Here is a 14560-nt window from a genome sequence, read left to right as displayed (position 1 = left end):
CAGTATATTGATTATTTTTCGGTGTCGTGTCTTTTATTGCTGCCGCATACATGGGTGACCGACCCGTAGCACACATTCTAAGTAGTCCAGTGCCACCAAGCCTTCGGTTGGCCACTCGATGTGATTTTGGAAAATTTGTAGCTAAAGTTCACGAAACCCGAAATTAGGGCTTTGTTACACGCTGACCCGGTTAGGTCGCCAAAAACTTAGGGGTTTTCCGCCCTTGCCAGTAATTCAAAATGGGGGAAACCACTTTACGTGTCCACATCGGAAAGCCTTGGCCAAAACAGAATCTGGCTGTACTTTCTTGTAAGTCGTTTCTGAAGCAATCTTAAAGTTCAGGCTGCATTTCTCGAGCTCAAGAAAGTAGGTAAAGTATGGAGATATGTAGAGTCTTTGTTCATTTTTTAGATTGAAAGACATTCTTGGTGGACATAGATAATAGAAGAGACACCTTTACGAAAACAAACGACTCTATATATGCACATTCACAAGTACCCCTGGGTATATGGGGCTTGCGTGAGACGAGGTGCCTGTTCCTATTGGCATCCGGATAACAGCGCTGTTTTGCATATCCCCAGTACCACTTCCTGGCTTCTTGACTTGGCGGCACGCCACACCAGGGCGACGCTCCTTCGTGCCGGCATGCCATTTTAAAACATCCCATCACCGTTTTGCTCGGTCCGGTTCGGTTCTCTTCATAAAAGCTGAATGCAATTTTTAACCACAAATTCTGGTTAGCTGGGCAAAGGCACTCAAATTTCAAAGTTCGAGACTGTCCATGTACATACTTTCTCAATGATAGAAAACAACTGAGATATAAAATAAGTTAAATACGGATACTTATGATGCATTGAGTCACTTCAAGTCACTTCTTAAATTGTGGGTATGGTTCCTTTTGAACTAAGTAATCCCCATTCAACACTTGTGAAACCCTCTTAGCTGCCTCTGGGGCTGCAATATTAATTAAGTATTGCATGTATGTACATACATATTCCATCTGACCTTTTGGATGACGGAACACCTGTAAGTGGATATACATATGTACATATACAGCTTATTAAAGTTTAAAGCTTCTCCAACAGATATCCGAACTTCCATTTTATGGAGCGGAAAAATAATAATGTTGATAACAGTTTATTCGTGGAAATCACAACAATATGCACAAACCTACACTATTCTCTCTTGTTTACTGATATGGTATGAAAACTCGCAGAAAACTTCCAGAATTACTTAATGATGGTAGATTTACGACTGGGACAGACCGATTCATTTCTGATAAGCACCATTATTGTACAGTGGGCCATAAACATATTCAGGTTGATGAATTTGGCAACAAGATTTGATTCCCAGCTATATAAGAGACCTTCTTTAAAGAATTTTGATCATTTTGATACTTAAAATGCAAAAGATCATTGCCATTTTGGTCATTGCCGCTTGCGCCCTATTAGTTTTCGTGGTGGCACAAAAGTGTCAGGAATGTCAGAGCGGTAATTCTGCCTACTGTCATGACCAGACCTCCTATCGAAATTGCATGCGTAAGTTCCATGTTGAAATTTTGGATCCCATGGGCAACATTCACAGAAGTTTTCTTACAGAAAACAATCCCATTGGCGACATTGTGACGTGTGACAGCGGTTACGTTTGCAGCAACACCGAGGATGTCTGCGTGATGAGCTATTTTGTGGATGGATCTAGTGTGCTGGACGTATGTGGGCCATCTGGTGGAAACGGTGAGGACTGTGCGGTCTGCAGCGGCAGCAACAAATACAGCTGCGTCAGTGAGACTCAGTTTGCACGATGTGTGGATCAGGAGGTATCCACCGCCAATGTCTACAGCTGTGGCACCGATGAGATTTGTGTGATTGAGGCCCTCGCCAACCACGGCACCCTTTGTGTGCCCACCTGTGCCGCTACCTTCGTAAGTGTCTACGTCATACCCATGAGAGAATACCCGACCTGTATCGATGCTTGATCCACAGTTGAACGAGGCGGCTACGTGCAGCAACAGAGAGTACGTGGCACCCCCAGACCCAACGGTACCCACTGTGGAAGAACAAGTGAAGGCTTGCGAAGAGGCAGGTGCCAATTCGAACTATCTTTACTTCTTTACGAGATACATCAAAGATATGACATGCAATAGCTATCTCTACTGCGAGAAGGTCAGTACCGTCACGTGGATAGCCATCATATATAGCTGCAATGGGGACAAACCATTCTTCGATTCGGCCTCCACGACATGTGTAGCCATTCGACCGGCGGACTGCGCAGCAACAACTACGAGTAGTCCACAGGAACAGACAACTACTTCATCTGCTGGGCCAACAGAAATTCCATCTACGACAGCACCTACAACGACTAGTCCACTGGAATCAACAGAGACTTCCACGAGCTCTAACTCCGAAGCTTCCTCTGAAACTCCATCTACGACAGCACCTACCACGACTGTTCCGCTGGAATCAACAGAGTCTTCCACGAGCTCTATCTCCGTAGCGTCCTCTGAAACTCCATCTACGACAGCACCTACAACGACTACTCCACTGGAATCAACAGAGTCTTCCACGAGCTCTAACTCCGAAGCTTCCTCTGAAACTCCATCTACGACAGCACCTACAACGACTAGTCCACTGGAACCAAAAGAGTAAGAAATTATGTTTAATACATTAATGAATTGGTTTTAAATATGGAAATGGCTCTGGGAATTTTTCAAAACAATGACACATTTTACTACAGTTAATTAAAAGAATCACAATTACTTATAATAAATTATGAATCAAAAATGTACATAAAATTCACATCAATTTAGATTTAGTTTCGTCTGTTGAATGAGTGCTTCATCTATCGTCCTGGAGGAAGGCGTCAAAGTCAATGAGTATCTGCTTCTGGGCGGGCACGTGCCGGGTACAGACCACGCCAACGGAGTCGAGCATGCGCCTGGATGCGCGGTATATTTTCTTATGGGCATACTTGTCCGACATGTAGAAAACTTTCTGGATGCCAGACTGCGTAACGAAACCAATGTTAGTTGGGTAAATATCTGGTTGGAGTGGGTAAAAACCAGGATTACCTGTATAATGAGCTTGGCGCACTCGTTGCACGGGAAGAGCGTGGTGTACAGGCATGTACCAACCAAACTGCCGCCATTGGAGTTGAGTATGGCGTTGGCCTCGGCGTGGACCACATACAACTTCTTTTCCTCCAGGGAATCGGGAGAACTGTTCTTGCTTAACTTCGACCAGGGGAACTCGTCATCGCTGCAGTTGCGCGGTAATCCATTGTAACCGATGGCAACAATGCGCTTCTGCTGGTCCACGATGCAGGCGCCCACCTGGGTGACAGGGTCTTTGCTGCGCTGGGCTGAGAGCAGGGACGTGGCCATGAAGTAATCATCCCAATGCAGGTAGTCCTGCCGCTTCGAATTCCCTGCTTCGGAAACTTCCTTATTTGCAGATGCGTCGCTGCAATTATTAAGGGTATTTTTGGATGGGTTCCTTTTGTTTTTATTTAATTCAAATTAAAAAAAACTGTGTGCACATTCTTTATTGCCTTCATTACACGAACCATGATCGCAAATTTTTGTCAGCAGCAATAATAATGTATTTATCATATAATTGGAATATACAGCGAATACTTTTCAATAATAATTTTCATATTCAACTCAATGTGTGATTAGGCGAGTACATAATTAAAACTAGTTGGCAGGCAAAGCCAAAGCGTCAAGATGTGACACTTAGGTGGTCTTCTGCAACTGAATTGGATTCTGCTTGAGATGCAGGTATATGGAACGCATTCGAGAGACATCCTTGCCCGCCTTGTTAACTTTCGGATTGAAGTCGCAGAGCTTGGCTATGCGCTCCCACTCAGTGCCTGGCTCGATGGTCCCGTTTTCCAATGAAGCTGCCTGCTTTTCAGCGTTTCGCGATGATTGTTTCGTCTTTGAAATCGATTCGCCAATCTGACGCAGCCAGTCGTCGAGTTCCTTTTTCGACTGCTGCCGCAGCTCCTCCTTCTTACGCTCCTCTTCCACGTCCTTCTCCTCGAGTCGCTGCTTCTGCTCCTCCCGCCACTTGCGTATCTTCTCAGGCTCCTCCCGAGAAGGCGGAGGCCCAGAAATTCCTACTGGCTCGTTCGACTCGCCGCCGATCACCTCGAAGCTGCCAGTTGATGATTCAAGGCCACCTCCAGTCGCAGATAGCTCGCTGCCCAGCTCCGCACCAGCACCACTTAGGCCACCAAGACCAAGACCAAGAGTATCGTCCACTGTGGCAGCATCTGGGGCCGTGCCAGAGCCGCCTGTGATTTCTGCTTCGAGATCCCCCAATGCTGACTGCTCCCGTGCCAGGAATTCTGCCGCTGGGTCGACTTCCTCCTTCAATGCGAAATCATCACCAAAATCCATCTCTATTTACGCTAAAATATGTTGATTATTTAGTGGGCGTCTCACACCATTTACACGTACGCAGGACAGGCTCAAACTGGCCACACATTCTGTGCAAGCGATCCCACTGTAGATTTCTACATACCTCTCGTTGAAGTTTGCAATTCGAAACAAAGATCAGATTATGATGACTAAGAGGAAATCCGGAGAGAATATATGTTTCTTCAGTTTTCTTTTAGCAATGAATACGTAAAATGACGGTCATTAGCACCCGAAATATCGCAGAAAAGTTATCGAGCTAGTTCGCGCAGTGTTGACTAACGTACGGCACAATGTAGAGCTGTTGCTGCTGTAGTTTATAAAAAAAAAACAGAACAACTTTTTGCATGGCTTGCTTAACATTAAAATAAAAACTAAAAGCATTACAGTGTCCAATAAAGTTAAAAACAATGTAAACACTCAAGCAACAACCAAAATCTACCATTGTACAGCACTTGTGACGCAGCACATGCGATTGTGTACCCACGCCCTGGCTGCAGGAAATGAACTGTTTATTGCTCCCGTGTATTGTTTTGACGAGCCGGTTTTACTCACCTCATTATTGAAAACCAATTTAATATAAAGTCGTTAGCTAAACATGCATTTAATAATTGTCACGACGATAAAAACAAAAGACACTCGCGCCACGAACCGGTTCACTTTGGCATTATTCCCATGATCTAGTGCTCCATATCCGCTGGTTTCAATTTCTGGGCATGCACATAGAATCGATCTTCCTTCTCGTTTTGATATTGGATGTGAAGTCTATCCAATTAAATGAAATATTCTTACATAAATCAATAAATAAATCAAAAAAATCGCATCGTACAAAATTACATCGATAGCATAAAAACATCGCACAATTCCAAAACCATCGATATTCTCGATATCGAAGCGGCCATTTTGGAGATTGTCCACAAAAAAGTTATGCATCAAAATTGAAAAAAGTTTAGTTTGAAATTGAACTCAAAATTAGCTTGTGCATTAAGCAGTGCATAATTAAATATAAAAAGAATGTTGGCCCGACGCAGTTCGCGCCTCCCGATTTTGTAACAACAACGACAAGTTAGTGTGGCTATCTTTCAATCTCAACAACGCAGGCACACGCATGCATATACACATGCATGTGTGTATGTATAGATACATATGTACAACATTCAAAGTGCTAAAAATTCGAGCAATTCTGGAAAGAGGGATATTTTTTCAATGAATCTGCGCTCCTGAACAAGTAAAAATGTGCGTTCCCAATGAAACGAGACAATGTTTGGCCCTTGCTATCCGTACACAGTCTTACGCGGCATAATTTTTGTGTGAGCAAAAAATGCACAAAATACAGACGACGCCAAAAGAAGTTCCCTTCGGGCACATACATACATACAAGTGTAGGCTGTGTACATACACATGTACACTTGTGTGTATATTTTGATCGAAACAGCGTGGTGGATGGGCAGTAGAGTCCCGCGAATAGAACAAATAGTTTTTCCACCTGCCCGAGAAGCACTTACCCCCTCCCCCTTCGTGCGAAGATGATAAAGTGAATTCACTAACAAACAAATCTCAACTTTTTTTTTTTAGTTACTACTACCAGCACTAGTAGAAGTAGAAGCAGCAGAACAGCCATTACCTTCACATGGATCCCAATTCCAGCCCCTGGTCATATGCGTACAACCGCATCGTGCCGGCGAGTGCTGGCAGCACGGGCGGGACGGCCGAGGACTTCCAACACCCGCATTTGGCGACAATAACCGCGGCGAGCATTGCCAGCTTCAATGCCGCTGCGGCCAGTGGGGGGAGCTTTGTGCCACCATCACCGATCGGCAGCTACAATCCAGTATTCCAGCAGATCTATCACCATGCGGCCGCGGCCAGTGTACAGCCGAAGCCCGCCCACTATGCCTCCTCGGCGGCAAACACGCCACACCGCCAGCTGCAGCTCCCCAGCTCGCTGGACAAGCAGTTAAGCACATTTCAAAATCAGGCGGCCGTCTCCGCGGCAGCAGCAGCAGCCGTGGTAAACAATGCTGCCTCAAACTATTACGGCGAGAACTCGTCGTCCAGCGGCGCCTCGCCATCGCCGACGACCGTGGCCCTGACCTCAACGTCGCTCACCTGGAACACGCCCAACATGATATCGAACACGTTCCTTGCCATGCAGCAGCAGCAGGCGCAGCAACAGCAGCAGCAACAACAGCAGCAGGCGGCCCAGCAACAGCAGCAGCAGCAGCTGAACCTGGTGGCCGACAAAGTGGTGAGTAGGATCCTCTGCATTACTCTGGCTTACTGATCTCTCACTGACATACGATACCATACCATACCATACCATAAAATACATATATGCAACATGCCCGCCAAGAGCCGCCCCGGCCCCCCTCCCCACCCTATTCTTTACCTAATCAATCGCTCCTCTAGGTGTGGGGCAGGGACTTCAGCGGAAGCGGAATCTTTGAATCAGAATCTCTCAATCCCGCCTGAAGTTCCGCCTATCGCATTATTTGTCATTCTGCTCTACTAACCACCTAACTCTACCCCCACCCGTACCATTTAAGCTTAGACTAGACCTTTTTGCCATATCCAATCCAACCATGAACACATGTGTTTCTAAAATCAAAACCAAACCAAAACTTTCCGATTCCGATTTCGATTCAATCTATGTGCCCCGTCCTCGTCTGCGTGTCTAGCAGATTAAGCAAGAAAACAGCCAACAACAAGCCAAGGCGCAAATAAAGGCCTACAACGATTTAATATACCTGACGCAGCTGCAACAACAGCAGCATCAGCAGCAGCAACAGCAGCAGCATCACCAGCAGCAGCAGCAACAGCAGCATCATCACCATCTCCAGCAAGATATCGAACAGACAGAAACCTACTACACGCTGGATGGACAAAAGGTGAAGCTGACGCGTAAGGAGGCCCAACATATCCACATGGAGCAACAGCAACAGCAGCAGAGTGCTAGTCCAGTGCCAGTGGCTGTGCCAGTAGGGGCCGCCAGTTCGGGGGGATCCTATCCAGCACAGTATGCCAGTCCAGCTCAGAGCTCGGCGGACGGATCCCCCATCACGAATTTAAACGCCGTGGACGTGGTCAGCACGCCGCAGGCTCAAGTGATTGTTTACAAGACAGCGCCTCTAGTGCAGCGACGATCGGTGGTGAATGTGCCAGGCGCTGGTTCGTCTGCGCCACCGGCGACGCCCACAACGGTGGCCTATTCATCTGTGATACAAAGTACGCTGCAGCAGCAACAGCAGCAGGAGCAGAGCCTCTGCTGGGAGAAGTTGGAAGAGGGAACAGGCGGCCAGGAGGACATTAAAAATGTGCTGCAGCTGCAAGTGAAACAGGAGCAGCAGCACTTAGACTATGCCAGTGAGGCTGCGGCGGCAACAGCGGGAGGCGATGCCGGCGAGAACCTGGTGTTCAATTTGCCGCCAGGCCTGGAGATTAAGCAAACCTTCTATCCGTCCGGCGTGGTCGATGGGGAGCACCTGCTGCACGAGCAGGCCCCTGGCCGGCGCCAACATGTGGTGGCCAACATGATAATGTCGCCAGCGAGCGGCAACATAGCGTCACAGATTCAAGTAGTGCCAAAGGTTTGTATCTTCTTATTTCTATTTATTTCCGAATCTATTTTTTTTTTAATTTCCGTTTTATTTTGTTCGTTTTGTATGTCATTTGTTTCAATATTATTTGTTGCTTTTTTTTTGTATTGCTTTTTTGTTGCGCTTTCTGTTAACTGTTTTTCATTTTGAATCTTTCCCTTGGAGCCCCAGAACTCTTACCAGCACACGCCTTCAAATGGGGCTTTAAATCAAAAGGACATAAAGCAATGCCTTACAATTTCGAGTTACAACAACATCAATTTCGCGTGCATGATGTAAAAAATGAATGCTCGAATTCCGCTGATAAAGGTTTCTTCATTGTTGTTGTTGTTGTTGTTGGACTTCTCCCTGCCAATCGCTGAAATTAAATTAATAGAAATAACTATCTTCTGGGGGCTTCTGGGCCTCCCGGCTAATAACGATGCTTTATTTTTTAACACGCGCTTGTCCTTTGCTGGTGGAAGAGAACATATTTCTATCCCCCTTTCCACACGCTTTAGTTTGGTTACTTTCTTTTTTGGGGTGGTGTTCTGTTTAATCTTTAACTGCTTCCTTCTTTTGCCAACTGTTCATCTTTTTGTGTTGTGTTGCGTTGCGTTGCGTTGTGTTGTGTTGCTGCCTTGTGGCCGATCTGAAACTGTGACGTTATGCTGTAATGTAATGAATGTGGTACGGTACGGTACGGTGCGCACTCTTCAGTGCGGTGGATCTGGATCCCGGTAGAGATCCGCATGTGGGAAGACCGATCTCTGATCGTCGAGAGTATAAATGTTTAATGCTGTCCCTAAGCCATGTCCAATGTTTTGGTAGCCTCGTCTCTGATAGCCTTTTAAGCCACAAAAGCCACAGGATCCTAATCGAAGGTATTTCTTTCGCTCAATTGCAGGAAGAGGTCAAGCCGCCGCCGAAGCCCGCGAAGACGCCGCGCAAGCGCCAGCCGAAGAAAACGCTGATAGCGACCAGCAGCGACTACAGCAACGTGCGCAGTCCCCAGGAGCCGCAGCACCATCAGCTCCAGCAGCAGCAGCAGCAGCACAGCCAGCAGCAACAACAGCAGCAACAGCAGAACACGTACTACGAATTCAACAAGTGGAATGCACCGCTTAAGACGGAGAACAATGCGGCCTCTGTGTCGCCGGCGGCCACCATCAACATACCCACATATCCCCAGCAGACGCAGCAGCAGCAACAGCAGCACCAAAGCCAGCAGCAGCAGCAGCACCTGCCGCAGCCGGCCCATCTGCAGTCCTCGCAGGCACAATCACATCTCACCCAGCTGGCGCAATATTATCCAGCCTTCCCCCAGCCCATTGCCTCGCAGTACACGGCGTGCATGCAGCAGCAGCAGCAACAGCAACAGCAGCAACAACAGCAGCAGCAGCAGCAAGCATATACGCAACAGCAGCAGCACCAACAGGCCTACACGCAGCAGCAGCAACAGCAGCAGCAGCAGCAACAGCACCAGAACCAGCAGCAGCAGGAGAAGATCGAGGCTGCCCAGCAGGAGGACGATGCTGCGGCAGCCGCTGCGGCGGCTGTTGCGGACGCAAGCAATAAGGTGATCGTGCCGAACATTGAGGAGGAGCTGGACTTCCTCGCAGACGCCAGCAGTGCCCCCAAGCAGGGATACGCCAACTCGTCGTCCAGCAATGGCCGCGGCACCAACTCATCCACGAACAACACCAACTTTGGCATACGCAATCCCAACAAGACCCCATCGCCAGAGCCGACACCCTGCCCGTCGAATGGGCATGGCCACCACCCATCGGGCGGCCCGACCTCCAGCCCACCCGTCACGGGCCACGGCGCCTCGGTGCCGTATAGACCAGTTCAATCGCTCCCGAAGCCGGTCAGCGTGGGCACGCTGATTGGCGAGAAGAAGACGCAGTTTATGGACAGCTATCTGAAGTTCTTGCAGGGCGAACGGGACGACGACCCGCCACCGGTGGTGAAGCCATCGCGCAAGCTGAATTATCCGCGAGCGCCGTATAAGCGTAAGGGCAAGGGCGGCCCAGGGGGCGGCAGCGAAGAGGCTTCTACGTCGCAGACAGCGGTTGGGGCTGGTGGTCCTGGAGACAACCAGACAGGACAGGAAGGACTCGCCGGACTAGTCGGCGACGACGGGCATCGCATCAAAATACTCTCCCAGACCCAAATACTGCCCAAGAAGCGGCCGCATGCACAAATGGTGGCTGCGGCAGCAGCTGCCGAGTCCACGCCCTCCTCCGTCATTCAGCAGCCTGCCGATCAGACCTCCTTCCGGCCATACGCCCAGCAGCAGCAGCAACAACAGCAGCAACAGCAGCAGTCGATGGGTACACAGCATTTCGTGCAGCAGCATTGCGCCCAGTTGGGAGCGGGCGCTGGGGTCGGCGTAGTCGTTGGCGGCAGTCAAGGTATGTTACTTGACCAACAGCATAGTTCCAATAAGCACTCCACTATCGCTAATTCCACGCCATGCAACAACTACAACAACAACAACCACCACCACAACACGTCAGCCAACGCCAACGCGAGCGCGGCATCCATCGCGACATCTCCAACGCCGGCGTCCACCGCCGCAGCCGTCGCTGCCGCTGCCGCCGCCGCACCAGCGCCGAATCCTCATCATTTTATCAATCTGCTGTGGCCATGGCAGCACTAGCCGCAGCACCGAACACCGCACCGCACCACACGACACGACAATAGACAACACGACAACAACAACAACCGACGACAGATGACTGGCGATAGGGATCCAGACGTGAACAAAGGACATGGACGCTGTGTATATGTAAAAAAAAACATAAAAACAAAAAAGTAAAAGAACAAAAAAAAGGAATAAGCACTTTTAAATTGTTAAAAGAAAAAGAAAGAAAAAAAACAAAAGAAAGGAGAATCGCATGAACAAAAGTAAACAAGTATTTTTGAGATGAAATCGAGATGAACAAATATTATTAATTTACAAAAACCCAAATAAACTGTGTATTTTTATTATTTACATTGTAAGCCCACGACCACCGACCGATTGCACAAAAGATCAGGCAGAGATCGGGAGAGAGCATAGGTCGAGTGCTGTCCTCTATTCAGGTGCAGGTGCTGGTGCAAGGTGCAAGGTGCAAGGTGCGAGGTGCAAAGTTATAGGTGCGCCGGCGACTGCTCTTTTGGGCTGTTGGGATAACTGTGGTGTTGTCGTCGTCGTTGTTGTGGTTGTTGTTGTTGTCGTTCCGTTCGTGTTGTGGATGCACTCGCCCCCGAAAGGCGTCACTCCTCTTTCCCTGATCAATGTTGCTAACCGAACTTTTGTGCTCTTCACAGACCCCTTGAATGTGCCTGCGCGTCGCGAGCAATGCTCCCGCAAGGCTAAGCAAAGCACTATGCACGCTCTTCTGTTGAATTCCACTGCCGCCGCAGGGGAGAACAGTGCCGTGGGCGAGCCGGAGGCCGAGTTCACCGACTCGGACACGGATCCTGTCTGGACTCCACAAGAGGATGATGTAAGTGTTATTTGTGTGGTCCGTTAGTGTTCGCCTCGTCACCGCTTGTAACCCACCCACCCATCCATCCACTATGTACGCAGAGCGATGACGCCGGCAAGGGCTATGGGAAGCGCAAGATAGCGCGACGCTCCAAAGGGACGCCTCGCAAGAACACCTATGAGAATCCATCCCAGATGCAGCCACAACACCAGCAACAACATCAGCAGCAACAGCAGCAGCACAACCAACAACTGCAGCAGATGCAACAGGTGTCCCAGCAGCAGCAGCAGGTGCAGCAAATGCCAGCCGCTGGTGATGGCTACAATCCACAGCAGGATATGTCCGGAGTGGGAGACGTGGGCTATGGCAGTGCTGCAGCGGGTACGGCAGCCACAGCGGAGAACTTTAAAGTAGGTTGCACTCCCAGCCAGAGACTGGGGACTCTTCATTTATCTTCTTTTATTTTATAGACGGGCGATTTTATCGTGCTGCGTTCGGATCTTGTGAACGACTGGCCCACCATTTGGCAGGTGGACTCCAAGTGCATATTGCAAAAATATGAGCCCTTCCGCCAGAACGGAAAGACCTTCTATCGCAACATGTCGAAGGTAAGGTTAAGGTCACATTCTCGATTCTTTTTATAACGTGACTTAACTTTGTTTGAACTTGCAACTAGTATGCCTCATGGAATCTCGAAACAAAAAAACTCTACCTCAAAGCACCAGTGCGCATGCAGGTACATTCCCACACAGAGACGATTGTGGAGTTCATGCGATCCGAGCTGCTGGCCGACGACACCGAGCAGTTTATCGAGAAGATTATGGAGGATTATTTGTCGTACAGGGATAACTTTGAGATCTACATTCAGACCATGATCTCACAGGCGCTCGATCCGAGTTTCTTCTCAGAAATCACACGGGAAAAGGGTAAGACGTGGATGTGGCTCTTGTTTGGCGTTAATACTGAATTTTATTATCTCATTTCTTGCAGACGACTACTTCCTGGGCAGCGTGCGTGTTGTGGATACCATCATGGAGAATTGCAAACATAAGCTGCTGGCCATCACGCCGTGGACACGTAGCACCATCCTGTCTATTGAGACCTGGCCCAAGTGCCACGTCTTTTCCGAGTGGGAGCAAAACAATCTGACTCAGAAAAACTGCGCCGGCTGCCGACAGCCGGGCATCGCAGTGCGCTTCCTTCTATTCGGGGAGCCCTACAATCCCAACACCATGCAAACCATCCCTGTCGATCCTCGTATTGCCTACGAGAAGGTAAGAATGCCCCCAGTCGCTGTTATCCAGTGGCGTGAGTGACCTCTGGCTATATCTCTCCCTCTCTTCTCGTATAGGACATTGTTCTTTGTCGCATTTGTGCCGCGCGTGCGGATCTCTTCCACAAGATTGCGCACGAGAAGTTTAATCTGTTTATCAACTGCTCGCAGCGTGTCACGGAGCAGCAGCAACAATTTCCTGGGAAGACCTCCACCGAAATATTAAACGATCTGCTGGCTGCGCATAATTGGATCGATGAGGCATGTCCGATTGCAGAACAATGCTATGCTAACAATCCTATTTAATTGATCCTTTTCTTCATTGCAGCTGTTCCGCAACATGCGCAACTGCTGGGCGGAGGTGGAGAGCCTGGAGCGACAGAACCGCTTCCGGGAGTCGATGCAGTAGAGTAGGCAGGCCATTACATTACAGTCCAAGGTCTTGGCTGCATATCTGAGTGCTGGACATTCGTCGCTGCAATAAACTCAATGAGTTGTTAGTTTGATTAGAGAGTAGATCATAGCATACGAGTAGAACCTGGTTTAACTTGACGATTGGCAGTAACTGTAGGCCTTATAATTACGGATAATTTAAATTTTTTTTTTATTTTTATAGAATAAGCATTCAAAATGTAGCTACATTTAGCTATAGATTCATAGATCCACGATTACTAATTTACATACGAATATCAAAAGCCACCTTAGGTAAACACCCTCTCAGTAATTGAGCTACAACTTTTTACTTATTATCATAGCTCGCAAATAACTGTGGACACTTTCGGCGTGTCTGATAAAAACCTCTCATTGACGGACACATTGAGAAAATGCACTGAAAAGACCCGATCAAATCTGTTTTTGCTCAACTCGCTCTTCGCTCAAGAAAAGACCGATTTTTTCACTTCTCTTTTGTTCCTGTTCTTTACTGAGCATCTTGCCGCGAGCAAACGAACAAAGTGTCTTTTGCGTATGTATGCGTGCTTGTACGTGTGAAGCTTATGGCAACTATCAATTTTTGTGAATTCTATACGGTTTGACTATTGGAGCTTAAAATGAATCGTGAAAAGCAAAACGAAAATGTTCGTTTGCCAATTTTGCAAAGAAATATACATATTACAATACAATAGCCCAAAAGATGCGGAAAACATGAATAATTAAACATATACACGAAAAAAACTAAAAACACTTTACTCAGACACTTTTTTTGGTTCTGCTCATCTAAAGACACTTTTGCTGTGAGCGCTTGACCAAAGTGTCTCTCTAAGTTGTTATTGTGAGACACGATCGCGTGTCGGGCTCACCCGAAAACCCGAAACACATAACACAAGCGAAGAGACAAAAGTGTTCTGCTCAGTGAGAGACCGTGTCTTCGTGGTCTTTTTCGGTTTTGTCAGTGACGAGACAGCAAAGGGAAAAAGTGTTGACCGTCGTTTGCGAGCTATGCTTATTATTTTTCCTCCAACTTATGGATGTTATGATGATTGCTACGCATGTAACGAATGTCCAACGAACCAGTTGAAACGAACCCCTTTCCTTTCCTTTTCAATTTCATTATAAGATTGTGTAAATACGAGTATAGTATGTTTAGTATGTATATTTTGTATTAGCTATACAATGCATATAGCACAGAAAAGCCATGCAGCCGTGCAGATAATTTAGTTGTCATCCGTTTTGTTAGTGCATTTTTGTATTTGTTCTTGAACTTGTTCTTATTTATTAAGACTCTTTAACCCTGCCCTGAATAAAACCCAGAGTAATATCATTTATACGTACATACACATTAGAATGTGGTATTGTGGGTCACGTAACACGTAGCTGT

General features: G+C 47.7%; 4 protein-coding genes across 9 annotated transcripts; 2 read left to right on the top strand and 2 right to left on the bottom strand.

The window, feature by feature from the left end:
• The first annotated feature begins 1382 nt into the window (after positions 1 to 1382).
• On the top strand, positions 1383 to 2671 carry LOC6900424 (spore coat protein SP96-like). The gene is made up of 3 exons (XM_002134779.3): positions 1383 to 1538; positions 1599 to 1921; positions 1983 to 2671. Exons 1-3 carry the CDS (start codon positions 1403 to 1405, stop codon positions 2643 to 2645), a joined length of 1122 nt encoding a protein of 373 aa, XP_002134815.2. The 5' UTR covers positions 1383 to 1402; the 3' UTR covers positions 2646 to 2671.
• A 31-nt stretch (positions 2672 to 2702) lies between these two features.
• LOC4813850 (probable deoxycytidylate deaminase) lies at positions 2703 to 5110 on the bottom strand. The gene is made up of 3 exons (XM_001353274.4): positions 4973 to 5110; positions 3068 to 3458; positions 2703 to 3002 (listed from the first exon to the last, which is right to left on the bottom strand). Exons 1-3 carry the CDS (start codon positions 4975 to 4977, stop codon positions 2835 to 2837), a joined length of 564 nt encoding a protein of 187 aa, XP_001353310.3. The 5' UTR covers positions 4978 to 5110; the 3' UTR covers positions 2703 to 2834.
• On the bottom strand, positions 3523 to 4684 carry Clc (clathrin light chain). Its single transcript, XM_001353273.4, has 2 exons — positions 4524 to 4684; positions 3523 to 4410 (listed from the first exon to the last, which is right to left on the bottom strand). The coding sequence occupies exon 2, from the start codon at positions 4397 to 4399 to the stop codon at positions 3731 to 3733; it is 669 nt and encodes a 222-aa protein (XP_001353309.1). The 5' UTR covers positions 4400 to 4410; positions 4524 to 4684; the 3' UTR covers positions 3523 to 3730.
• LOC4813463 (myb-like protein Q) lies at positions 4704 to 14513 on the top strand. Of its 6 annotated transcripts, none has more exons than XM_033385174.1 (11): positions 4704 to 4829; positions 5993 to 6665; positions 7096 to 8004; positions 8900 to 10409; positions 11311 to 11489; positions 11573 to 11881; positions 11942 to 12079; positions 12148 to 12397; positions 12462 to 12745; positions 12823 to 13005; positions 13073 to 14513. In XM_033385174.1, exons 2-11 carry the CDS (start codon positions 6048 to 6050, stop codon positions 13151 to 13153), a joined length of 4461 nt encoding a protein of 1486 aa, XP_033241065.1. In that variant the 5' UTR covers positions 4704 to 4829; positions 5993 to 6047; the 3' UTR covers positions 13154 to 14513. The 6 variants fall into 6 exon arrangements, with proteins under 6 accessions (XP_033241065.1, XP_015042730.1, XP_015042727.1 ...); XM_015187244.2 differs by lacking the exon at positions 4704 to 4829 and adding an exon at positions 5345 to 5482; XM_015187241.2 differs by lacking the exon at positions 4704 to 4829 and adding an exon at positions 5514 to 5653 and having other exon boundaries at positions 7099 to 8004.
• The last annotated feature ends 47 nt before the right edge of the window (positions 14514 to 14560 follow it).

Source organism: Drosophila pseudoobscura, chromosome X (assembly GCF_009870125.1).
Source record: "Drosophila pseudoobscura strain MV-25-SWS-2005 chromosome X, UCI_Dpse_MV25, whole genome shotgun sequence".
NCBI lineage: Eukaryota > Metazoa > Arthropoda > Insecta > Diptera > Drosophilidae > Drosophila > Drosophila pseudoobscura.
Note: the sequence above shows the minus strand (reverse complement) of the source record. Positions and strands in the feature narration are given on the sequence as shown.